We start from the raw sequence: 26,492 nt of genomic DNA on the forward strand, positions 1-26,492 counted from the left end.
ACTGGATCAGAAGTTCAGGAAACGCTGGAGCGAACCAATACTCTGGCACTAGACATGTGTCAGAGGCTGCTTTATATACCCTAATTTGCCTCCTGATTGGGTTAGGGAGATTTTGGCGGTAAGACATGCTGGCTGCAGACAGGTGAGCAGAGATAGCGTCCCGCTGCTAGGCAACAGGACGTGGTTGCTGAGAAGGTGGCAATTTTTTGAGAGGGACAAAATGTGTCCATTTGGAAAAACGATCCACCACCACCCAATTAGTATTGAAGCCATGACTATTGGGGATATCAGTAATAAAATCCATGCTGATGCTTGCCCAAGGTGAGTCTGGATTCGGGAGTGGAAGAAGAAGCCCTGCTGGTGGACGCCTAGGTGTCTTGTGACGGGCACATAAACCGCAAGCTGCAACATACTTATGAACGTCAGCACTCAAGGATGGCCACCAACAGCTGCGGGACAAAAGAGCAATAGTCTTCTTGACCCCAGTATGACCAGCAAATCTGGAATCGTGGGCCCACGCCAACAGTATGGGACGAAGATGGGTCTCCACAAAAGAACGTCCAGCAGGGGGTGTCTTAACAGAGGATTTAGTCAAAGCCAAGATCTTCAGAGGACTGATGATAGGTCTAACACCGGACTGGCAAGAATCCGAAGGATCAAAAGACCTGGAAAGTGCATCGGCCCTGGAATTCTTAAGTCAGGATCAACTGGAATCTGGGGGAAAAAAAGTGACCAGCGTGCCTGACGAGGGTTAAGGCACTGAGCGGATTCCAGATAGGTGAGGTTCTTATGATCTGTGAACACCGTGATAGGATGGAGAGCGCCTTCGAGCAGGTACCGCCATTCTTCTAAGGCTATCTTGATGGCCAGGAGCTCCTTGTCCCCGATGCTATAGTTGACCTCACTGGGTAAAAATTTCCTGGAGTGAAAGCCACATGGAGAGAAAGTGCCGGCAGAATTCTTCTGAGAGAGAACTGCTCCCACACCCACCGAAGAAGCATCCACCTCTAGAAAGAAAGGTCGTAGTTGATCGGGCTGTCTCAAGACAGGAGCGGTAGAGAAAGCTTCTTTAAGAACTTTGAAGGCCAAGACTGCATCCTGAGGCCAGTTCTTGGCTAACCCACCTTTACGGGTAAGTGACGTGATGGGCGAGATCAATGAAGAGAAGTTTTTAATGAATTGCCGGTAATAGTTGCAGAATCCAATAAAACGTTGAGTAGCCTTCAGGCCAGAGGGTTGAGGCCAACTAAGGATAGATTCTACCTTCTTTGGATCCATTTGGAGACCCATGCCAGAGATTATATACCCGCGGAAGGGAACCTGAGGTTGATCAAAAAGGCACTTCTCCAATTTGCAATATAGGTGATTAGTACGAAGGCGAGACAGAACTTCTTTGACATGATCTCGATGAGAGGTGATGTTCTGGGAGAAGACCAGGATATCATCAAGATAGACGACTACAGATAGATACAAAAGATCTCTGAAGATTCCGTTGATGAATTCTTGAAAAACGGCAGGGGCATTACAAAGCCCAAAGGGCATCATGAGGTACTCATAATGTCCGTCTCTCGTATTAAAAGCGGTTTTCCACTCATCACCTTGACGAATGCGGATAAGGTTATAGCCCCTCTAAGATCCAGTTTGGTGAAAATCTGTGCTCCACGAATCCGATCAAAGAGTTCTGATATGAGAGGTAACGGGTAACGGTTCTTCACCGTAATAGCATTCAACTTCCGGTAGTCAATACAGGGTCTAAGGGTACCGTCTTTCTTTTTGACAAAAAAGAACCCTGCACCCGCCGGAGAGGAAGACTTGCGGATAAAACCACGTTCAAGATTCTCAACGACGTATTTAGACATGGCCTGGGTCTCTGGGAGAGACAGGGGAAAGACTCTGCCTCTAGGGATGCACTTGTCAGGTACGAGGTCAATGGGGCAATCCCAGGGCCAATGAGGAGGCAGGGACTCTGCTGCAGCTTTGCTGAATACATCTACAAACTCGGCATAGGCCTCCGGAAGAGAAGGCTGCGGAGTAGAGGCTAGACAAGAGATTGAAGACTTGGGAGAATGTACAGCGGTCAAACAATGTTGCTTGCAGAAGGATCCCCAAGAAATGACTTGGGCACAAGACCAATCGAACTGCGGATTGTGAGTTTTAAGCCAGGAAAGGCCCAAAATAACAGGATTGATGGACTGAGGAAGAATCAGGAAACTTATCCACTCAATGTGAAGCGCTCCTACCGCCAGCCGTAAGGGACTGGTAATGCGATCAATGGAACCATTGCTGATACGATTACCATCAATTGCAGTCAGCGCCAGAGGCTGTGGCAATGGAAGAATGGAGAGACGAAGCTTGGAAGCCAACTCAGCAGAGATAAAGTTCCCAGCGGATCCAGAGTCCACAAAAGCTTTCAATTGCTGGGGTCCATCTGGAGAAAATAACGTAATAGGCATCAGAAATTCAGAATCTCTCAAGGAATAGGGAGTGAAGGACTTGGATCCTAGAACGACCTCCCTGTCATCGCCTAGGATGGGGCGTTTTTCCGGCCTCTTGGAGAATGAGGAGAGGAGGTGACCCGAGTCCCCACAATAAAGGCAAAGACGGTTTTTGATGCGTCTGTCACGCTCCTCCTGGGAAAGACGAGAACGACCAATTTGCAAAGGTTCTTCCGGAAGAATCAATGGAGCTTGGAACTGAGGCGACAGGCGAGGGAATGAGCGCTGGGTCAGTTCACGTTCTTGCATACGTTCCCTGTGGCGGATGTCCACCTTGATACACAGAGAGACCAAGTCGTCAAGATTAGACGGAAGCTCACGGGAGGCCAAATCGTCTTTAATATGGTCGTTTAACCCTTGCCAAAAGGTGGCTACCAGAGCCTTATTGTTCCAGCGGAGGTCTGAAGCCAAGGTGCGAAACTGTACGGCATACTGCCCAGCAGTGAGTGAAGCTTGACGGAGAGCTAATAGGCCAGAAGCGGCGGAGGAAACACGTCCGGGCTCATCAAAAACCCTCCGAAAATTCTTAATGAAGGTGGAAGAATCTCGGAGCGTAGGATCGTCTCGTTCCCAGAGGGGAGAAGCCCAAGACAAGGCTTGACCAGAGAGGAGGGAAATTATATAAGCCACTTTAGTCCTCTCGGAGGCAACATTTTTTGGAGAAAGTTCAAACTGAATACCGCATTGGTTAAGAAACCCACGACATTTCTTAGGATCGCCGTCATATTTCTCCGGCGGTGGAATACGTAGGCTTCTGGAACTAGCGGTGCTGGCAGTAGACGTTGTGGCTGCGGAGGTAAGCGTTACTGCTGAGGCCGTCTGGCTTGCTGGAAGAGACCCCTGAAGGGTGTCTAAACAAGAAATAACCCCATGAAGTCTTTGCAAGAGTTGTGCCTGATTGGAGTCTTGCTGATCCACCCTGTGGGCTAAGTGGAGCAGAAGGTCCCGAGCTGAGGGTTCATCCTGTCCACTCATATGGCCAGAGTATACTGTCACGAAATTGCAGAGATGGCCGCTAACCGGTATTAGCGCAACTGAACAGGGAGGCGCGGAGTCTAACGTACCCCTGGTATTCACCAGAGACCCCCGCAAGGAGGTTTGGGCTTAGCTGCAGAGGGTACGCAGGTCGCGGTTCTCCAAGACAGTCACCGGTGTAGCGACAGTAGTAGACAGGCGTAGTCAGGCAATCCAGGTCAGAGCCAACCGAGCGGTGCAGTACAGAGGGAGGATCCAGAGAGGTCAGGTCAAGCCAAATAGTCAAACCAGCCGGGCAGCGAGGTACTAAAACGAAACACAGATGAGTAGTCACAGGAAGCAGAGTCAGAACCGAATAACACACTGGATCAGAAGTTCAGGAAACGCTGGAGCGAACCAATACTCTGGCACTAGACATGTGTCAGAGGCTGCTTTATATACCATAATGTGCCTCCTGATTGGGTTAGGGAGATTTTGGCGGTAAGACATGCTGGCTGCAGACAGGTGAGCAGAGATAGCGTCCCACTGCTAGGCAACAGGGCGTGGTTGCTGAGAAGGTGCAGGCGTCCGTCTCCTGCAACAAGTGTCAGTGTGGAGACGGCGCCTGACACCTTACAAATCTGTTCACCTTCCTTTTGTTGGTAACCCTGATTTTCAGGATGGCATGGCGGCTCGTCCCTTTAAGACATGGGAACAACAGGGTCTATACTCTGCGGGTCAATTGATGGATAAATCAACCAAGAAACCATTGCGTTATGCCTAAGCTAGTGAAAAATGTCCATTTCTAGGCCGTTGCGGGATGACATTTCTCCAAGACCAACATTATGTCAAGAGCCTAATTGTTTTTTTCTCAGACATAGATTGGGATAACCCATTAGACAATATACTACTCTCTAAATCCCCCAAACTAAAAGCTATTTCAATTCATTATAGACTCCTGAGAAACAACATAGACTATTCTACCATACGCTCGGGCCTTGCTCAATGGTTATTGACATTCCCGCACTTAACTAATGAAATTTTGCTTAAAAACGTAAACATCTCGATCAGATTACTCCCAGTCTTTACATATGTAGAAATGTTCCTCAACATATTTCACAGGGGATATATATCTCCACATCGCAGATTGGCTATGGGTCTGTCAGATAATGATAGGTGTCCTAAATGTGGGATGGGAGGGGCAGACTTGTTTCATTGTTTCTGGGGATGTCCGGTTATTAGAGGGTTCTGGATACGCGTGTGGAGGTTCGCTACTGCTGATCTGGTAAATTATCTCCCTTTCACACCAGACTGGGCTATATTGGGCATTCTCCCACCAAATACCCGCACATCCAGAGGTGGCAGACGTCTGCTGCTGATTATTTCGGCAGTGGCAAGAAAATGCATCCTCCATATGTGGATCCAGAGCACATCCCCCACACTGGACCTCTTTAAAGAAAAATTGTCCTCACTGCCTTAAATACTATGATGGGCAAATCAGAAAGGAGGAGCACAGGCTGATAATCAGCCTCAGGAGGCTGCTGATTAATTATTACCTGGGAACTAGCATAGGACATATTACAACCAGGAACATGTATGAATGACAATATAATCATGCAAGAGCTCCCCCTGGAGTTGGAGGATGTCCCTACAACCTCTACAAATATAACAGTGCATTGAAACTAATGCACGTGCTAGGCTGCTACCTCACGCCAGGATGCGGCTTACCGCCGCGGCTCGTAACAGTACCCCCCCCCCTTGAGGAGGGGTCAAGGAACCCCGATAACCTGGTTTCCCAGGGAACCGTTTGAAAAATTCCTTGAGTAATTTTTCAGCATGTAGATGTCTTTGTGGCACCCAAGAACGTTTCTCTGGGCCATAGCCCTTCTGATGGACCAGAAAGTGAATTTGTCCTTGGACCTTTTTGGAGTCGAGAATTTTTTCGATTATGAATTCCTGGTGTCCCTTGACTGTAACAGAATGAGGCTTGTGGGCTTGATGCGGCCTAAATTTTTGAGACCAAGTAACGGGTTTGAGTAACGAACAATGAAATGCCCTGGGAATCCTGAGAGAAGAAGGAAGATTCAGTCTAAAAGCCACTGGATTAATCTGCTTAGTAATAACAAAGGGTCCAATGAATCTGGGACCTAACTTTTTGCAGGGCTGCTTGAGTCTGAGGTTGCGTGTAGACAGCCAGACCTTATCACCAACTTTGAAAGAACATGGTCTGCGATGTAGGTCTGCATAAAGTTTGGACTTAAAAGAGGCTTGTTTGAGGGCTATATGGACTTTTTCCATATCCGTGAGAGACGGCCAGCAGAGCGATGAGAATCCGGGATATTGGAGGATGCCAGAATGGACAAGGAGTTTGACCGTGGATGGAATCCCAGGTTACAGAAGAATGGAGACACCTGAGTAGAAGAGTGGCATGCGTTGTTGTAAGCGAACTCCGCCCATGGAAGCAGTGAGGACCAGTCGTTATGGCATTTGGATACATATAAACGAAGAAATTGCTCAAGGGATTGGTTGACCCTCTCGGTTTGTCCGTTGGACTGTGGGTGATATCCTGAAGAAAAACAGAGTTTGATTCCCAGCCGTGTACAAAAGGCTTTCCAAAAGGTGGCGATAAATTGAGAGCCACGGTCCGAGACAATATTGACAGCGAGTCCATGGAGTTGGAAGATGTGTTGGATGAACAAGGATGCCAGTGTTCTGGCACATGGCAACCCTGTAAGTGGAATGAAGTGAGCCATCTTAATAAAACGGTCAACGACTACCCAGATGGTGTTAAAGCCAGATGAGCGAGGTAATTCCACAATAAAGTCCATAGATATATGTGTCCATGGTTGAGCTGGAACAGATAGCGGCATGAGAGGACCAGTAGGAAGACTGCGAGAGGACTTATTCCTAGCACAACTTTCACAGGAGAGCACAAATTCTCTGGTATCAGCGGATAAGGAAGGCCACCACACCGAACGGGATAGCTGTTCAATGGTCTTAGACACTCCAGGATGACCCGAGGTCTTGTTGTCGTGACATTTGGTGAGGACAGTCTTTCTCAGGTGGTCAGGTACAAATAATCTACCTGTGGGAGTTGCTGGTGGTGCTAAATGCTGGAAGTCCCGAAGGATCGTGCCTAAATCCTGGGTCAGACCTAGAACAATGTCAGAGGCAGGGATGATAGAAGATGGTTCAGTGGGAGGAAGATGTGTGGAGATAAAGCTGCGAGACAAGGCATCAGCCTTGGTGTTTTTGGACCCTGGTCGGAACGTGATGAAGAACTTGAAACGAGAGAAAAACAGGACCCACCGGGCTTGTCTGGAATTTATGACCTTAGCGGATTGAATGAACTGAAGATTGCTGTGGTCAGTATATACCGTAATCACATGAGCTGCTCCCTCAAGCCAGTGGCGCCATTCTTCAAATGCCCACTTTACTGCCAATAGCTCACGATTACCAACATCATAGTGGGTTTCGGCGGAAGAAAATTTTCGAGAGAGAAATGCACAAGGGTGCAATTTATGGTCGTAGGGATCCTTTTGCGAAAGGATAGCGCCAGCTCCAACATCGGAGGTGTCAACTTCAACTATGAACGGCAGTTCTGGATTTGGATGTCGAAGGACCGGTGCAGAAATTAATGCATTCTTGAGTGTCTGGAAGGAATCCAATGCTGAGGGAGACCACTTAGTGGCGTCGGCCCCTTTGCGAGTAAGGGCTATAATGGGAGCCACCAATACCGAGAAGGAACGAATAAATCGCCTGTAGTAGTTGGCAAACCCTAAGAATCTCTGAATGGCCCTCAGATTGGTAGGCTGTACCCAGTCAAGGATTGCTTGGACCTTACTGGTGTCCATCGAAAAGCCATCAGGGGAGATGACATATCCCAGGAATGTGACTTGGGTAACCTCGAACTCACATTTCTCCAATTTAGCAAAGAGATGGTGCTGACGTAATTTGAGAAGTACCTCCCTGACGTGTAATCGGTGAAGTTCCAGAGAATTGGAGTAGATTAGAATGTCATTGAGGTAGACCACAACGAACTTGCCCAGAAAATCTCGCAGCACATCATTAATAAAATCTTGGAACACGGCAGGGGCATTACATAGGCCGAAGGGCATGACCAGATACTCGTAATGACCTGAATGGGTGTTGAAGGCCGTCTTCCACTCGTCCCCCTGTTTGATCCGAACCAGGTTATATGCTCCTCGCAGATCAATTTTGGAGTAAACAGCAGCTTGTTTAAGCTGATCAAAAAGAACAGAGATGAGTGGTAAAGGGTAAGTGTTTTTTACCGTTATTTGATTTAGGCCACGGTAATCTATGCATGGCCTAAGACTTCCGTGCTTTTTAGACACAAAAAAGAAGCCGGCTCCCACCGGTGATTTAGAAGGACTGATGAATTCCCTCCGAAGGTTTTCTTCTATGTATTCCTCCATAGCTTTGGTCTCAGGAATGGATAAGGCATACAATCTCCCCTTGGGGAACTTAGAACCAGATATAAGTTCAATAGAGCAATCATAGTCCCGATGAGGGGGAAGAGAGTCTGCTTCCTTCTTGGAGAACACATCCTGGAACTCCCTGTAGGTTGAAGGAAGCTTTTCGGAACAGGGCTGAACAACCCGGAGAGGAAGAGTCAGGCAGGTTAAAGAGCAGGCTGTACCCCAACGTAAGATCTCCCGCTTACTCCAATCAATATGAGGGTTGTGATGTTGGAGCCAGGGATGCCCTAGGATCAAAGGCACGGAGGAACAAGGAATAAGAAAAAATGAAAGAACTTCGGAGTGAAGGGTTCCCACACTGAGTTGCAACGGTGGGGTTCTGGAGTGGATCCTGCCTCCGATCAAGGGTCTTCCGTCTCATCCACAGACGCTGATGCTAGATTCCAGTTTCACTGCAGGAATGCTGAGGGACATGGCAAATTCCACGTCAAGGAAATTACCTGCAGCACCGCTATCCAGAAAGGCAGACACTGAAACAGAGTTATTCTCAAAGGCAACCTGGGCAGGAATCAGGACCAAATTCTTAGAAGAGACCATTTGGAGGCCTAGGCGTACCTCTTAACATACACCTAGGCCAGATCTTTTCCCGTCTTGTTAGGGCAGGTGCGCAGAAGATGTCCCTTGTTTCCACAATACAGGCAAAGCCCCAAGGAACGCCGCCTAGATCTTTCTTCTGGAGAAAGGCGATAGGCTCCTAGCTGCATGGGTTCAGATGGGTCTTGAGAAACAGGGAAAAAGACCGGAGGAGGGCATGATGGTACAGGCGTGTCCTTCTCTGCTTTCCTTTCCTTTATTCTGCGGTCAATTTTGATAGCAAGTTGCATAAGTGTCTCCAAGATTGGAGATGAGGGGTACTGGACTAAGGAGTCCTTTATCTGCTCCGAGAGGCCCAGGCGGAATTGACTTTTCAGCGCAGGGTCGTTCCACTGACTATCAACGGACCAGCGCCTAAATTCGGCACAGTATTCTTCGGCGGTACGCCACCCTTGTCTAAGTGCCCTTAGGTGCGACTCTGCTGAAGCCACTCGGTCTGGGTCGTCATAGAGGAGACCAAGGGCGTTGAAAAAGACATCCACGGACCGCAGTGCAGGGCTGATTTGGGCCAGGCTAAAGGCCCAGGACTGTGGATCACCCTGGAGCAGGGAAATTATTATGCCCACCCTCTGCTGCTCCAAACCTGAGGAGCGGGGCCTGAGGCGGAAATAAAGCTTACAGCTTTCTTTAAAGTTCCGGAAATTGGATTCTGTCTCCGGAGAACCGATCCGGAAGATTCAGTTTAGGCTCTATGGCAGGTGACAGGTTTGCTTGAGAGGCCTTGGCGGCTTCCTCTTGGGCAGCCAATCTGATTGAGAGGTCTTGGACTACCTGCGAAATAGTCTGGATCTGCCCTGAAAGGACTTGGGCTGGACTAGGCTCCATCAGTATTTTTTTTTTGGCCGGTTATAATGTTAGGAACCCCTCCAGCCAGTACATCAACACCCGGAGTCTGCTCTGAAGTCTGGTGTTCGCTGGAGCCTCTAGTGGTGGGGACAGACTTGGCCGCAGACAGCAGAGGGTCGTGAGTTGTGCACTGACTGGGGAGAACCCAGCGATAAGAGTATAGGAGTAACCAGCAGAGTGAAGTCCAAGCAAGGGTCGAGGGACGGCAGCAAACAGAGTATCCAGTAGACTAGCCGAGGTCAGAGGTCACAGGCGAAATGGCAGCATCAGAGTCCAGGCAATAAATCAAGGGGCACAGGCAGACAAGCGTAGTCAAATATTCAAGCAAGGTTCGGCAACGGTAAACAGGATCAAGGATAAGCAGGTACAGAGAGGGAGCAGGCTACAGCACTGGAGCAGGAACTATAACCGGCAGTGAGGCCCAGTCCTTACTGCCTTAAATACTATGATGGGCAAATCAGAAAGGAGGAGCACAGGCTGATAATCAGCCACAGGAGGCTGCTGATTAATTATTACCGGGGAACTAGCATAGGACATATTACAACCAGGAACATGTATGAATGACAATATAATCATGCAAGAGCTCCCCCTGGAGTTGGAGGATGTCCCTACAACCTCTACAAATATAACAGTGCATTAAAACTAATGCACGTGCTCGGCTGCTACCTCACGCCAGGATGCGGCTTACCGCCGCGGCTCGTAACACAGAAGAACAAAACAGAACCCACAGATAGTGTAGTAGTTTGACATTCCAGTTAATGTGCAATTAAATAGAAAATCAGAACTACAAACCCAATAAACATGAACTTAAGAATTATGATTGCCCACTCTACTCCACTGGAATGGATCCAGGGTTTTGTATACTCAAGGAAAAGAATAGTAACAGACAAAAAAATATAAAATAATATAGTCTAGAAAAATATTTGATGGGTTTTACAAATAAATAAATACATGTAACAAGGATAAAAAGTTCATCTGGATATTAATAGTGACAGGAATGGCCAAAATTAAAGGGAACGCTGAAGATATTCCCTTTAATCAAGGATTTGACTGTAAGTAATTAAAACATATATGCAGTGAGGAGGAGCAGAAAAGTGAAGGGGCCCTGAATACAGCAGCACTTTGTATACGATATGAGAGCAAGAGAAATATACCAATAGATAGAGCAAGAAACAGAGAAAAGGGGAGCGATAGAAAGATATGTATTTTTTATATATGTATTTTTCAAATGGTAGGCATAATGCATATATTTTAAATACCTGATATTTGCGCGTTGTGATAAGTCTATGTAATGTGAACTTCAAAAGTGATGTCTTTTGCCTGAGTAAATCAGAGTTCTTGCAAACAACAGAACTGTATTTTTCTTGGCTCTCCGGCTGGCCGATTAATCTGATGGACATTATCTGATCACTGACCACTCAAGAAGCATCGCTATCACTATTCACAGGAAGATTCCCTATCTTGTCTATCAAGTGGTAAGATAAGGAACCCAAATACTAAGAAAACATGCAAAGGGTTGGAATTAAGGTATGATTAAAGTAAAATAGCATTTCTAGGCCAGAAGAAAGGGGAGATATAAAACAGGTGGATAAATTAGTAGTGGAGAAAGTCTGCATGAGCAAAGCCTTCCAATGTACTCAGAGCAGCATGTACAAGTGTGAAGGAAACGTGCTTCTGAATTCAACCATTGGGTTTTATAGTTGGGTATGCTTGAGCAGTAATGGGTGTGACAAGAAGGCAGATAGTAGGCACATATAAGGGTTAAGTCAGCCTGGAACTTCCTCTTGCAGGGAAACATGAGATCAGTACCCAGAATGATGCAGCATAGGAACTGGGAGAAGGGTTATAAGAATCATTGTCAGGAAAATGGAAGGTATTGGAAAACAGTACCGGCTGGGGACCACAGTCAACGCCAACTTAAATCGTAGCTGTTTACAGAAGGTTGACTTATTGTGTACCCATCCTGACTACAATGATCCAGTCTACAGGGTGTCTCTCTACAGTGGTATGGGTTTCTCCGTCTCTTGTGCTTGTATCATAGTGATGTTTTATTCTTTATAGTGATTACAAACTTTTTGTGGTGATTCTTACATATACAATTTATATTTTTTTTTTACTGTGGATATATGCCCAGGTATGAAATACTTACCCATGTAACAGTATTGGGGCAAAGGGACTAGGATACTATACAGCTCAATATGTGTCTCGCTGTTGCAGAACCGTATCTGGTAGCCAACAGGAACACTCTTCACTTGTCAGCACAGATTAAATAACCAACGTTAAACCTGGTACTGTGAGAACGGGCATTCCAATTAAATGTTAAAGAACAGATGAATTGTGTACTTTGACCAGCATATCAGGTTCGGTAATGAATAAGAGGGAGGAGATTTCTAAGTCCAGGGTAGATGCTAAAGCAGGGAGGACTATGGAGCAAAGATAACAGTGATAGTGGAAGGCATAAACATATATATCCTGAGAAAGTGTTATTTTTTTCACACCATGAACCGTGTTGATTTCAGTGTCTTGTAAGTTATATGGTTATCAGTAAAGAAGCTTTATCTTAGACCTACCTGTTATCTGCCTATTCTTCTGGTCATGTAATTAACAGTATTCAGTGGAATACAATAAAAAAAGAACCTTTGAGACATCAGAGCATGGATCACTTGCTTCACTATTAAAATCCCCTGCAGCCCATACAGTTTTTGTAAACCACTTAGTTGTCAAGATATTGAACAAAAATATTCAATTACCTTCCTAGATCGCGGCTATCTGCTTCCCGATATCGCTACACCGCAGATTTCCCTTCGAGCCCCATAGGGTTGCGTAGGGAAATCTGCAATGTGGCGTTACCATAATTGCCCTTTATTTGCACAGCTGAACGTAGCCACGATCCCAGAAGGTAATTGAATATGTCCCATTGTAAGAGAATTGCCAGAGCACCTCTATTAAAAAGCTGTATTTGCAAAAATGAAGGAATTGAGTAAATCTTACAGCTCTAAGAAATGCCTCACAAGACACATTAGTGACTGGCTGGGACAGTGGGAGATATTTCCAATTAGATACAAGAAACTCAGCCGATTACACCCTGGTCTCAGTGACATGACGCAGAGCCTTGAGCAATTTACAAGTTCTTCTGTGTTTTAACATTGTTATGAAAGATGCCATAAAGCCTTCGAAAATTGTTAGGAGGACATTGCTGGGGAATGCAAGTGAAGGCTTGGAGATCCTCATGCAGCCCTAGGGCCACCTGTTGCCCATTACGGTGATAAAAATATGAATTAAATCTTACACTTGAGCGCCCCCTTACAAGCGGCAGTCCTATAAATTTACCAGCAACTAGTTTGGCACGTTAAACTTATTGATTATCCAATTTTTATTGATAGATAATAATTATTTTCTTATGTATGTCATATTGCTATTAAATAACCACTACACTAAAATACAAGATGCCTACAAAAAAAAGCAAATATCCTTGATTCTGGTGAAAGCATTTGTTCTATAAATAGAAATGAGAGTAAAGCTGGGTACACACGAAACAGAAAATTTCTCCTTTAACGAGTTTACCACCGACTTAAAGTCCTGATCAGCATGCCGATGATGCATACACACTTGCAAGATTTACCTTCAGAACTGTGCTCTTCATCTGTCATAACCAACTGCTGAAATGATCGTGACTGTAAACTCAATGGAGATCTTCGTACACAACTGGTCGTGAGTACATACACACTTCAGAATATGCCCGACATCATTATAGTGATTTTTAGTAAAGTTTAAAAATCAAATGAAACAATACAATATGCTTTGGTATGATAAAACATCGTAGGAGTGTACACACTGATGTAATATCAGACCTAACAGTCATTTATCATGTGATTGGCATGATAATTGGGTGAACAACCTGTAATGTGTACCTAGCTTAAGAGAAATAGGGGCATATTTAAGAAAGCACGATAGTGCTCTTACCGGCAAAATAAGGTGCCTCCGTGTCCTCCGCATATTTATTAAAGGTGCATCGCAGCAGATATCATGGATATCTGCTGCTTTGCACTCCTCTTCGTTTTTGGGAGCAGTCACCATTCAACAGTATGGTGACTGCTTCCAGCCGCAATCTATCAAGTTCCGAAAAAACATTTTTTTCGGAAACTTGTCTTGATAATGTACACCAGCTGAATCTGGCGTACATTATCATAAATGAAAAATCTCAGTACTGTCAGCTCTGCTCCGAAGAGCAGAGCTGGACAGCGCATGTGTAGAGGGATCACATGATCCCTCCCCGTCAATTACCGCTCGCTCTCTGCAACTAGCGAGATGTTTGTGCGCATGTGCAGTTCTTCAAACTGCACATGCGCAATTGCAGTAAGAAGAGGAGTGAAGAGGACGAGGAGGTGATCCAGGGACATTGCGTTCCTAAGAGGCGGGTAAGTATGATTTTTTTTATCACAGAAACAGCAGTTTTTCGGAACTGCTGTTTCTGTGCAGGGTTGTACATAAATGTGAGAAATAGTTCAATCCTTATCATTGCAATAAGGATTGAAAACTATTTTTCACTTTATGTGAATATTGATAAATGTGCCCCATAGTACTTCCTAACTTCATAAGGATCAGAAATTCCTTACACTCACCTGCCTAGCAAGAATAATACATGTCAAATTCTGTTATGGTACCAAAACTAAAGTACAAATATATTTATAAGTGATTCAATATATCACTTCATATTGGAATAATTATTACTAAAGTCCTAAAAATGAATGTATCGTTTGTGCATGAACCCCTCACAAAAGATATAACACTAATTCGTGATTACAGGTTCACATACAAACATCCATCAAATCTATATAGTCTAAAATGTTGAAGATATTAGATTTAGATGACTGAATTACGCCTCACCTCTCTTCGGCGGATTTTCTCTGCCAGGATAGAAGCTGGGGTGAGTAACAGGGGATCGTGTGGAGGTTCCGGACAAGGGGGATTCCAGGAGAAAATAGACCAGAATCGGATGACGGCCAGAAGTAACCTGGAGGTCATTTGCAATACAAAAATTAGGACACGACGCAGAAAAGGCATTATGAAAAAATTACCAAAAAAACGGGCAGTGAGTTTTCGTTTCAACACAGCAACCGATACGCAATACAGTGTACTTTCACAATGGATTTTTTTTTATTGTATTCATATGCTGCTATACCATAGTCGGACAAAAATAGACGTCTCAACAATAAAAGTTAGGAATTCTGGCAGAGCTGCAAATCCAGCAAATAGTGTTCCTAAGCTGGAAAGCGGTGTAAAAAAACCACCAAAAATCATTCAGCTCAAACTGAGAAATAGAAGAAATACGGTAACACCAAAAATATGTTCTGTAATGTCTTAAATCGGAGCGCTGCCGGGAGCCATCACAATACGGAAGTGACTATGATTGGAAGGAGAGGAGGGAAGGGCGGTATTAATCAGCAAGCACCTCTACTTCATAGGCGTGCAAGGTACTGTAGAGGTTATGTATGTGTGTATATATGTATTTATTTCAATTGACATTCCTGCTTGTTTAACTCCTGGGATTATTTTATATAAATAGAGAAATCTTAAAATCAAGTAAGTATAGTTAAACATACAATAATGTGAACTTGACACCATGTTTCATAAAATTATGTTTAGTAATTTTTTTTGTTTATTTAAAAATAGTTTCAAAAATGCCTATTCTAACAGGTAATACAAGTGGTGTTAAATACCTTAATTAAATTATTGTTAAAAGGATTGTATCCTCAAAAAATGTATTTGCTTAATTGTGCCTATGGTGGATATAGCTACACAGTCTGCTATTTGTTTATACGAGAACTAATCCTGGCTTTGACTTTGGCAGGTGAGCTTATGCCAATTTAGCCATATTGTGCACAAAATTGTCCTATTTATGTATATGCTGACACATAATGATTTATGTATTGTTTGTGTTAGAGCGTTGGACTATCTTTTCTTTTGTTTTCACACAGTGGTCTTAATTGTCCTGGCTGCACTTTTCAACTGATTTTAGTCACTTGTACACATTTCATTCATTTAAAGAAGTGCACCATATTTTCACTTGCAACTATTAATTAGCCGGCTGTCTGACTGGTAGGTCAGAAGAAACTAAATGGACCTCATGAATGCATGCCCTCTCTCTCTCTCTCTCTCTCTCTATTCACTCCAGGAAACCCTTGATCCAGGTCTTACTTAAGCCCAAACTTTTTGGAAAGCTACCTTTCCAATACCAACAATTTTTCCAAGTTTAAAACACATAGGCCAGTAACCTGTAATTAACATACAGTCCATCAATAATTTTTCAAACCACAAAAGAAAAAAACCTTTAATAATGGCACCCAAGATGTGAAATAATAATCAATATGGCAAACAAAGGACAAGCAGCTGTAAAAAGGGAGGCTGCAAACCTCCTTGATAGGTACCACCAAAGAATTTAGCTTAATAGAGTGCTATAACTTAAGTAATGAGAATCAAATATTATATTGATACAAATATATATCATGGATCACCAGACAAAATATATGAAACATTTATTAAACATAACAAAATGTAAATATGTATAAAATATACAATTAATAAGTGAAAGCATATAAAATGGACAGAAGTAGACCCTTTTAGGTTAGATCTCTAAAAGAGAACAATATCAAGAAGAAATATATATATATATCATTTGTAAAAGTTCTGTTCACAATTCCATATTACCATTGATAGCTATGAACAACTAGTTGTCAAAAACAAACTTGTTAATTGGTTTAAATAAATATAGATCTGCTTTAATCAAATGTGAATATTATTACATTGACAGTCTGTTCACAAACTCAGAGAACTAGTTGGCGGAGGTCTTCACCTTTAGCAGCCGCTTTTCCCATAGAGCTTTATACGCTCACCGGCACTCAGATGCCCCCAGGACTTAACTCCAGATGTAGTGTAAGTTTGTAATACAAAACCATAGCGGTAGGCCAGGAGGCAGCGTAGATGGCAGCGGTCAGAGGTCACTAGCAAGCAGAATAATCAGGTAACACGCCAAAGGTCAAGGTCCAAGCAGGGGTCATACACAGAAGTACAATCCAGAAGGTATACACCAAACAGCACAGGAGCAAGTTAGCAGACAGGAAATTGGACACTATAACCAGCAGTGAGGCTAAGCCCTCCCTGCCTAAAATACTTTGATGGGCCAATCAGAAAGGAGGAGGACAGGGCTGACAATCAGCCTCAGGAGGCTGCTAATTATTTTACTGGCTTAGAACTGGCATAGATAATAACATAAACCAGGAACCTCCTCAAGGGGGGATACTGTCACGAGCCACTGTGGTATGCCGCATCCTGGCATGATCTAACAGCCGGGCGTGTGCATTGGTTACAATGCACTGTTATTTTTGCCTTGAGCTTATCTTTGTGGCATAGAGTAGGAGGGTGTAGGGACATCCTCCAACACCAGGGGGAGCTCTCCTATGATTTAAATTGGTTCATTTATATATTTGTACATGTATAAGGATCGCTTATCACTGGGGCAGGTTTGCTTGGCTGTTTCCTGGAAACCTCCGGGAAGTAAGAGCTGGCTTCAATAAGGATGCATGGAACATACGGGGGTATCCTCAAAGAGTTGGGCAGTTCCAACTGAAAATCAACAGGATTAATCTTCCTGATGATCTTAAATGGACCAATGTATCTTGGTCCAAACTTAAAGGAAGGCTGGCGGAGCTTGATGTTCTTAGTGGAGAGCCATACTCTGTCCCCTTCCTTGAACTTACAAGGATGTCTGGAGTGATCCTTAAATAACTTGGCTCGAGACGAAGCTTGCTTCAAAGATAAGTTTATCTTTTTCCATATTCTCTTCAGAGAATGAGCAATGTGTCCGATCTCCGGGTGGGTGGGATGATGTCAGAAAATGAAACAGACTTGGGATGTCTCCCATAAATGCAGAAAAATGGGGCATAACCAGAGGAAGAGTGTGGTGAATTATTGTAGGCAAATTCCGCCCATGGCACGTATTCTACCCAGTTGTCATGTAATTCAGAAATGTAGCATCTTAAATACTGTTCCAAAGACTGGTTTACCCTTTCCGCCTGTCCATTAGTTTGCGGGTGATAGGCTGATAAAAAACTTAGTTGAATGTCAAGCAAAGCACAAAATGATTTCAAGAACTGGGCCACAAATTGAGTTCCTCTATCTGATACAATATTACTGGGTATTCCATGTAATCTGAAAACATTTTGAATGAACAGAGGAGCCAAAGACTTAGCAGATGGTAGCTTTGGTAAAGGAACAAATTGAGACATCTTACTAAAGCGATCAACTATCACCCAAATGCAATTACACCCTTTAGACAAAGGCAAATCCGTGATAAAATCCATGAAATGTGGGTCCATAGAACACTGGGCACGGGTAAAGGCATCATCTGTCCTATGGGTAAATCTCTGGGTGTTTTCACCATGGAACAAATCTCGCAGGACTGTACAAAGTCTCTAACGTCTTTCTTCATAGAAGGCCACCAAACAGAACGAGCGAGTAATTTAATAGTCTTGGTGATACCTGGATGTCAAGATATTTTGCTGTCATGGACCTCAGACAAGAAAGACTGTCTCAGACCAGCTGGCACAAACAACAAATTGGGAGGCATGGAAGCTGGTGCCTGATCCTGAACTGCCTGTAACCATGGCTGCCAAGAGGAATTCAGGGCCCCGGTACAACAAATTCATGGGGGTGTGGTCAAGCATTTGGGGGCGTGGCAAATGCACCATTGGGGCGTAGCTAACATCAAAATCACTAGACTCTCAATTCGCCAGAGCGTCACTTATGTCCAACCACTCCTGACTTTCAGGACATCTAGCACCACAGTGTAGTATACAAAGAATGCAGTGTGTACACAAAGAGTTCAGTCTTGGCCTGCACCTTACATTTGGCACAACACTCACCAAAAATTGGTATTGTCCCTACTAGAATCACAACAATTCACACACTGTGCTGCTCTCTCCTACCTGTTCTTCTCACTTTCTCCACCTGTGGCTGCTGCTTTCTTTAGTTGTGGCTTGTCTGGATCGTGGAATGTTGAAGGACCTATTTGGGAAAAAAATGGAAACATTTAGAAAATTACAGCCAGCCCCAGCGTTAAATCAATAGCACCCACGATTAATGATTAGGCCTTCCTCCAGCCCCAACATTAAAATAATAGTATTCACATTTAACAAATAAACTATTCCCTTCCTGCAAACAGCAATACCTATTTCCCGCAACCATCACTGCCATTAAATAACTCAGTCACATTTAATAAATAGACCTCATTCTCCCCAAACTCACCCCCATATTCAATAGCCCCCAAGCCACCCCATCTTAAATTAATAGTCCCCACTATTAAATTGCCTCACCATCACCCTACAAACAAAATAGCGCCCATTAATTAGCCACCACCTACCTCACACACACTACATTGTAACAAGCCCCCTGTGCCATTATACACACATTACTGTGCCCCTTCATCACAACTACACTGTGCCCCCTTATGCTCACATTGCGCCCTCCATGCTGCTTTGCCCCCTTTTTTTTTTAATCTGTGCTTCTCTCCCCTTTTTTTTTAATCTGTGCGTCTCTCCCCTTTTTTTTAATCTGTGCTTCTCTCCCCTTTTTTTTAATCTGTGCTTCTCTCCCCTTTTTTTAATCTGTGCTTCTCTCCCCTTTTTTTTTTAATCTGTGCTTCTCTCCCCTTTTTTTTTAATCTGTGCTTCTCTCCCCTTTTTTTTTAATCTGTGCTTCTCTCCCCTTTTTTTTTTTTAAATCTCAGCTTCTCTCCCCTTTTTTTTTTAATCTCCGTTTCTCTCCCCTTTTTCTTTTAATCTCAGTTTCTCTCCCACGTTTTTTTACTCCCTCTTCTTTATAGTACTGTCCCTTTCTGTTTCACCCCTTGCCTCTCCGTTTCTTTCCTTACCTTTTGTCAGCTTCTTTCTTTACTTCTCTTCTCTTCTGTCTTCTCTTCTTTCTTCATGCTGCTTTCTTCATGCTGGCTGCGGCACTCCTCACTGACTGACGGGCGTGACTTGATGACGTCACACCCGACAGTTAGTGTGAATGGAGCAGAGAAAAGAGGAGGGATGCGGCGCCACGATCACGTGAGTATGATTTCTTTCTTTTTTTTTTTCTTTTTTTTGTTCCAGCTCCCCCCACCAACGAGCTTGATCGACCGACCCCCATGACCCCTTCTCCCCCCCCCGCGGAAAAAAAAATATTAAATAAAAAAAAAAAAGGAAGATAAAATTCATAAATAAAAAAAGATAAAAATTAAAAGCAAGCCCGGGCCCAGGTAAACTGTACCTGTTTCCCCCTCTCAGCAGCCCTGCCTGTAACTGGGTTGCCAAATCCTGAGTTAGCACAGAAACAATGGTTTGAGATAGAAGTGTTATAAATGGGATCCTCAAGTTTCTGTAAAAAACTTCTGGATAAGGCATCCGCCTTCAAATTCTTAGAACCAGGGCGATATGTGATCACAAAATTAAATCGAGATAAGAAAAGAGCCCAGCGCGCCTGTCTGGGATTCAACCTCTTGGCAGTCTCAATGTATTGGAGATTTTTGTGATCCGTGTACACCGTGATGTTATGCTTAGCGCCCTCCAACCAATGTCTCCATTCTTCGAATGCCCAATTAATGGCCAGCAACTCACTATTTCCCATATCATAATTTATCTCTGCTGCAGACAGGGAACTGGACGCTATAACCGGCAGTGAGGCTAAGCCCTCCCTGCCGTTAATACTTTGATGGACCAATCAGAAAGGAGGAGAACAGGGCTGACAATCAGCCTCAGGAGGCTGCTAATTAATTTACTGGCTTAGAACTGACATAGATAATAACATTGTCACGGGCACTAGGAGTCTTTGCCCAGGATATCACCAGAAGATGGACTTACCAGAGTAATATAGCTGGTACTATGGTTCTCTGGTAGCAGGATGACAATGGAACAGGAGAAACAGCAGATGGTGAGAGAATGCTCAAGGAAAGTCTATGACTAGCAGCAACTGGTAATGAGTAGATGAATGTACACGAGGAACCAGATGGACAAGGAAACGTGAGGAGAGTCAGTGGTCTGCGTATAGCAAATTGTACCACTGCTATAGTGAGGAGGAATGTCCAGGAGTAGCGAGGAGGTAGTGAGAGTCAGCGGTCTGCGTATAGCAAGTTGTACCGCTGTCTATAGTGAAGGAATGGAATCCAGGTGAAAGTAGGTAACGGGGAAGACAGTGGTCTGCGTATAGCAAGTTGTACCACTGCTTATGTGAGAGGATACTTGAAACTGGTGTAACAGGGAACAGGAGTCAGTGGTCTGCGTCAGCAAGTTGTACCACTGATATATATATGTGAGGAGGGGCACGAGGAGATGAATGTAAAGCAGAGTATATACGGGGCACACAGAACTTGATCCCACGATGATATCCACAATACAACGATAACTGACAAGCAGTGCTTGAAGTATACAAAGTCACAATAGCTATCCAGGCAATAGGAAACAAAGTCAATGGTAACAATAGCTTCAGTGGATAGGAGGCTCCGGAGGAGAACACAACTCAGTCCAGATGGATATGCAATACAAAAGCAAAGTCAGTGGAAAATATGCATACCGCGGTTCAGGAGAGCAGGCTGTCAGAGAGACGTGCAGGGATACCTGAACGGCTGAAGGCCGGCAGGAGGAGAGACCACTGGAGGGTGGAAGCGGTAATGAGGTTGGTGCAGCGCACGGCAGGTAATCCAGAATCAACGAAGCAATACTCAGGAAGCAGTAGTAAGTGAAACTGGTAACATGATGAACACGTGAGAGTTGAGGCTGTCTGGTATCCAGTAGTAGTGGTGGAGGCAGCGGACAGAAGGCACGCTGAACACGGGAGAGTAGAGGTGGTCTGGAACCCTGTAGTAGTAACGGAGGCAGCGGAGAGCTGACACGATAAACACAGGAGAGTTGAGGCGATCAGGAACTCTGTAGTAGTAACGGCGGCAGCAGATAGGAATCAGCTGAGTGCAGGCACGATGAACACAGGAGAGTTGAAGCGGACAGGAGTCCGGTAGAAATAGCAGATAGGAATCAGCTGAGTGCAGGCACGATGAACACAGGAGAGTTAAAGTGGTCTGGAAACCACAATAGCAGTAAACAGGAATCAGCAGGGGCTAAATACACGAGGAACACAGGAACACCTTCAGAGGCTCATGGGGAATGAGACTCCAAGATCAGGCAACCAGGTAATGATCACAGGTGGTTTAAATAGGGAGGGTTGCCTGATCATCCAATCAATTAAAAGCAACAGGTACTGAAGGTTTGATAAGGGCTGCACATGCGCAGACCCTCAGGATGGCGGACGGCCACGGTTCCTGAACCCACGGGAAATGGCACTCACAGTCCGGTGAGTGACAAACATAAACCAGGAACATGTATAAATATATGAACCAATTTAAATCATAGGAGAGCTCCCCCTGGTGTTGGAGGATGTCCCTACACCCTCCTACTCTATGCCACAAAGATAAGCTCAAGGAAAAATAACAGTGCATTGTCGCCAATGCACGCGCCTGGCTGCTAGATCACGCCAGAATGCAGCGTACTGCTGCGGCTCGTGACATATCTGACTAGAATTTATGAGGATAGACAAAACATGCAACTAGCCCATGACTCCTGGTGTCTTAATTTGGGTAGCATCGGAGAACTGCAAGGGTACCTGTCCAGACTCAAGGGGCAGTTTTATACATCGTCAATTCCTTCTGCTGATTTCGGCAGTGACAATCTACTATATTCCCACAGAGTCAGGGGCAACCAGGACAAACTGCCCATAAGGCCACTGGATGTCCAGGAAGACTTTACTCCTAGTGTCACACTTCTGGTATTACAAACGGCACCCAATAGCCAGGTAGTTCTGTAGTAAACAGGATTTATTTTGGATATAGAAATACATCTTAAATGTCCAGCAAGCAAGTCCAAAATATCAAAAAGATAAATATCTTGTAGAGGTATCAAGGAATTGTATTCCAAATCACAAGGGAGCAAGGTTCTGTGGAAGCATCTGCTTCAGATACAAACACAATACTCGAGCAAAGGCTGCATAAAAGGAAGTGCCTTTTCTAGGCCCAAACAGGAAATGAGATCCAAGATGGAATCTTCCTGAAACAGTTCTGGCCATCTTAGATAAGGGCTATTGTAAGGGTAAGTTCATATCAGATATCCAAGATGGAAACTTCATGAGGCAATCACGGCCATCTTGAATGAGGGCAAATCTAAGGGCAAGAACATAACACCTAGGTTCAATAGGACCATCTCACAATCCAAAATTCAACTTATTTTCATGCATTCAGAGTAGAGATGGTCACTGACCACCGTGTTTTGGTTTTGGATCTGGATTACCGTTGTGTTTTGGTTTTGGATCTGGATTACCGTCGTGTTTTGGTTTTGGCAAAACTGCCCTTGCGTGTTTTGGTTTTGTCTTGCAATTTGTTAAAAAAAAAAAAAAAAAATTGTGCTAAAATAACATAATTTAGGTATTATTTTGTACCTACATTATTATTAACCTTACTAACTCTAATTTCCAGTCATTTCCATTCAATTTTGAACACCTCCTAGGTCACAATATGATTTTCATACACTTTAAAAGAAAAATTGCTGCAGTTCTTGCCAGTGATAAGAAAAAGGCCATTGTCATGCCTGGACATAAGACCAAAAATCCACCTCTTAAGTGTGGAATTATTTTTACACAAATCCTGCCAAGAGTTGTCTTGCCATTTGTAGCATTTTTAAAGCCACACTCAGTAGAGGTAGGGACCTTAACCATCTGGGATCCTCACCCATGTTACGTCATTTTTCAGCGAGTTCTTGGAAAGCTGTTGGGAAAATCAGAAACTTAGGTTAAAAAAAATAACAACAAGCAGTCCAGCATCATCTACCTTCCTTCTCTCATCTACATCCCAGCACCTGCAATCTACACCCCAACACCTTCATCATCAGTATCCCCAGAATCAACAATTTACAGTTAAACAATCCTTTGCAAGAGGAAGCCTGTCACCCAGTCGCAAAGCTGATCTCAGACGCCCTGAGTACTATGCTAGTATTAGATCTGCGTCCAATGTCCACTATTAATACAGTTGGTTTAAGACATTTAATTGAGGTGTTCTGTCCCTGTTAGAAAATGTCATTATATTTTAATTGTAGATTAAATACTTTATTTGCTTCGCCAGGATCCAAGATCTATCAACAACTTGTAAGGACATCTTCTCCTTCAGTTTCTCTGGCAATTGCTTATTGTAAAAAAAATTGCTTTCCCAACACACCCAGTGGTGATGCAGATCAGTCCGCACAACATTTTGATATTTGCTCTGCTGTAAAAGAATTGGCCAAAAATCGTGACAGCTCTGCCCTAAAATGAAGTACTAATTCCATTTGGAAGGCCATTATCGGCAATTACATCATACTACACAGACTTCTATGATGGTGGGATGAATTAGTATTATTTGAGGAAGATTAGCACTAAACCCTGCCACCTCTCCTGTTTCTGAGTGAGCTATGGTACAATAAAATGTAACTGCATATTTAGAGCAAGACTGTCAGCCCTATTATTTCTATTTCAGCAATTACAATTAGCAATGGAGCAATGTAGCTCTTCTCTTTGGGTGTTATCCCTATAACACAGTAGAATTTGACCGGAAATTCTACAGACTAGCCTGCTTGTCTTCCTCTTCATCAAGGACTCTTAGCAATTGAGCACTCGTCTTTGGGTGTATATTACACCCATACCTTATTAGTGCAAATTAGGAAAAATACAGTTTAATTCCTGCTAGGCCCTCCACCATCCTTTGCATGTTAATAGTAGGATTGGTTGGAGTTATGGGCAAGGTCACACATTTTTTTGTCAAATCCTTCAAACCAGCCCAGATGTCAAACTGTTGTGGTCTGTCACCTGCGTCATCCCTGCTTGTGTTTGGAAAGTGCAAATTGGTGCGAGAACCTCACGTGCCAGAACTGCTGCCACTGGTGCCACACTGCTGCCACTGGTGCAGGACTTACACAATCAACCGCATCCTCATCAGCGCCCTCATCCTCTTCTAATTCCAAAGTGTCATCCTCACTTGGTGTATCACCGGCTACACTCGGGCTGTTCAGGCACACATCAGCAAAAATGCCTAAAGGGCCCTTCTTTATGGGTACACTATCAGAATGGTCACGATTACACATACCACTCGTGAATGGACTCTCCTCAGGGATTGGTGTCATTTCTGATTCTGAGCATACATTTTTCTCTAATGCCTTACTGTTTTCTTGCAGCTCTGCTTTCACACGTAACAGTACTTGTGCAACACTTGCTTGCTCACGAGTGACCTTACAAGAAGAAGGCTCAGTAACATCTTTAGATCTGGCAGTAATAGAGAAAGGCGAAGGCATCATTCTTTCTTTTCCACTGCGTGTGTAGAATGGCATGTTGGCATTTTTTTTTTTCTCGCCATGGAGTTACAGCTCTTTTTCTCTTCAACACGGTTACATTTTTTTGTGAGTGTGTTTTTTAACCTGACTTAAAAAGACTATGTACTTTTACATAGGCTTTACCATACTGGTAACACTACCATCAGGACTGGTGCCAGCACCTGCTTGCTGATCCTGCTTATATGTGGACTGTTTTGAATCCATTTTAATGAGGCCAAAGCACTTGTAGTGCAAAATATTATATAGATACTGCTGCTAGATATGACTTTTTGCAGCCAGAAAAATTATTGTTTCACACTGGGGAATATGGGACACCCCAAATCACTTGTAGTGTAAAATATTCTATAGATAGTGCTGCAAAATATGACTTTTTGCAGGCAGAAAAATTATTGTTTCACACTAGGGAATATGGGACATCCCAAAGCACTTGTAGTGCAAAATATTGAAAAAAATGCCTCTATCCTCCTCTCCTCCTGCTCTAACAATTTCTATTAGAATTGGTAGCAGAATTTCACTAATAATTGAAAGAATAAGGTATACAATTATTGCTCTGTCCCTGCTCTAATACAGCTTGTGACCTAACCCTTCTCTCTCCCTCTGTCAAATTGCGATGGATTGCTGTGGAGGCGAGTATTTATGCATTTCAAATATTGCGAGAACCAAGATCCGACGACGTCACAATGACGTTTTGCCTCGATTTCAATTCCGAACGGGCGGCTCGGTACTCGAATAGGCAAAGTTCGGGTGGATTCGGATCTCGGGGAACCAAGCCCGCCAATCTCTAATTCAGAGTCACCCAATCATACGCTTAATTACAGTTAAAGCACATTGAAAAGACAAATGATCACTGAGACTTACTTTATCCCCGAGCCTTTGCCAAGCACAGACTGAAGGAAGGATACAGGAAGACAGAAAAGCATTTCTTTCAAGCAGATAATAAGTTCTACTTACCACAAGGTTTTTGCAATTCTGTGGTTCCGGTTGCCCACCACAACCATTATTCGTACAAGGTGAAGAATTGGGGATCTCAGATGGGACCTCCAAAGTTGTCAGCGATATTTCTTGAGTGGTCAATGATCAGATAAGTTCAGATAAGGCCAGAGAGCAAGTGAACACACAGGGTGTGGTTTAACTACTCTAAAGTTTATTATGCTATATAGACATTCAGTCACATAGACATTTTGGTACTGAGCATGTGTATCATCTAAGCAAATCATAAGACCCTGGGTTAACAAATAGCAAAGTGCTGCTGTGTAGCTTGCAAGGCACTGAGCCAGAGTGAAGCAGAGTACGAATCTTCAAGTTTAAATAAGCTTTTTAAACAGTAAAAAAAACTGCCTGGTGTTTCATTTCATATTCCTTTTGAACAAAAACATTAACTCTTTCAATATACGGACATGGCCAAAATTTTTGATAATGACACAAATATTATTTTTCATAAAGTCTGCTGCCTCAGTTTTTATGATGGCAATTTGCATATACTCCAGAATGTCATGAAGAGTGATCAGATGAATTGCAATTAATTTCAAAGTCCCTCTTTGCCATGACAATAAACTTTATCCCAAAAGCAACATTTCCACTACATTTCAGGCCGAACACAAAAGGACCAGCTGACATCAGGTCAGTGATCCTCTCATTAACACAGTTGACAGTGTTGACGAGGA

The 26,492-nt window shown here is 43.8% G+C and overlaps 1 protein-coding gene across 1 annotated transcript in view; it reads right to left on the reverse strand.

Annotated features, from left to right (window-relative positions):
• Nucleotides 1-14,785, reverse strand: part of FAAH2 (fatty acid amide hydrolase 2) — a 103,830-nt gene extending 89,045 nt beyond the window's left edge. The window contains exon 1 of the mRNA XM_075212895.1: nt 14,276-14,785. Within this exon, the coding sequence (XP_075068996.1) occupies nt 14,276-14,452 (177 nt within the window). The 5' untranslated portion in view covers nt 14,453-14,785. The remainder of the gene's footprint in view (nt 1-14,275) is intronic.
• Nucleotides 14,786-26,492: the final 11,707 nt, after the last annotated feature.

Source organism: Mixophyes fleayi, chromosome 5 (assembly GCF_038048845.1).
Source record: "Mixophyes fleayi isolate aMixFle1 chromosome 5, aMixFle1.hap1, whole genome shotgun sequence".
In the NCBI taxonomy this organism is placed as follows: Eukaryota; Metazoa; Chordata; class Amphibia; order Anura; family Limnodynastidae; genus Mixophyes; species Mixophyes fleayi.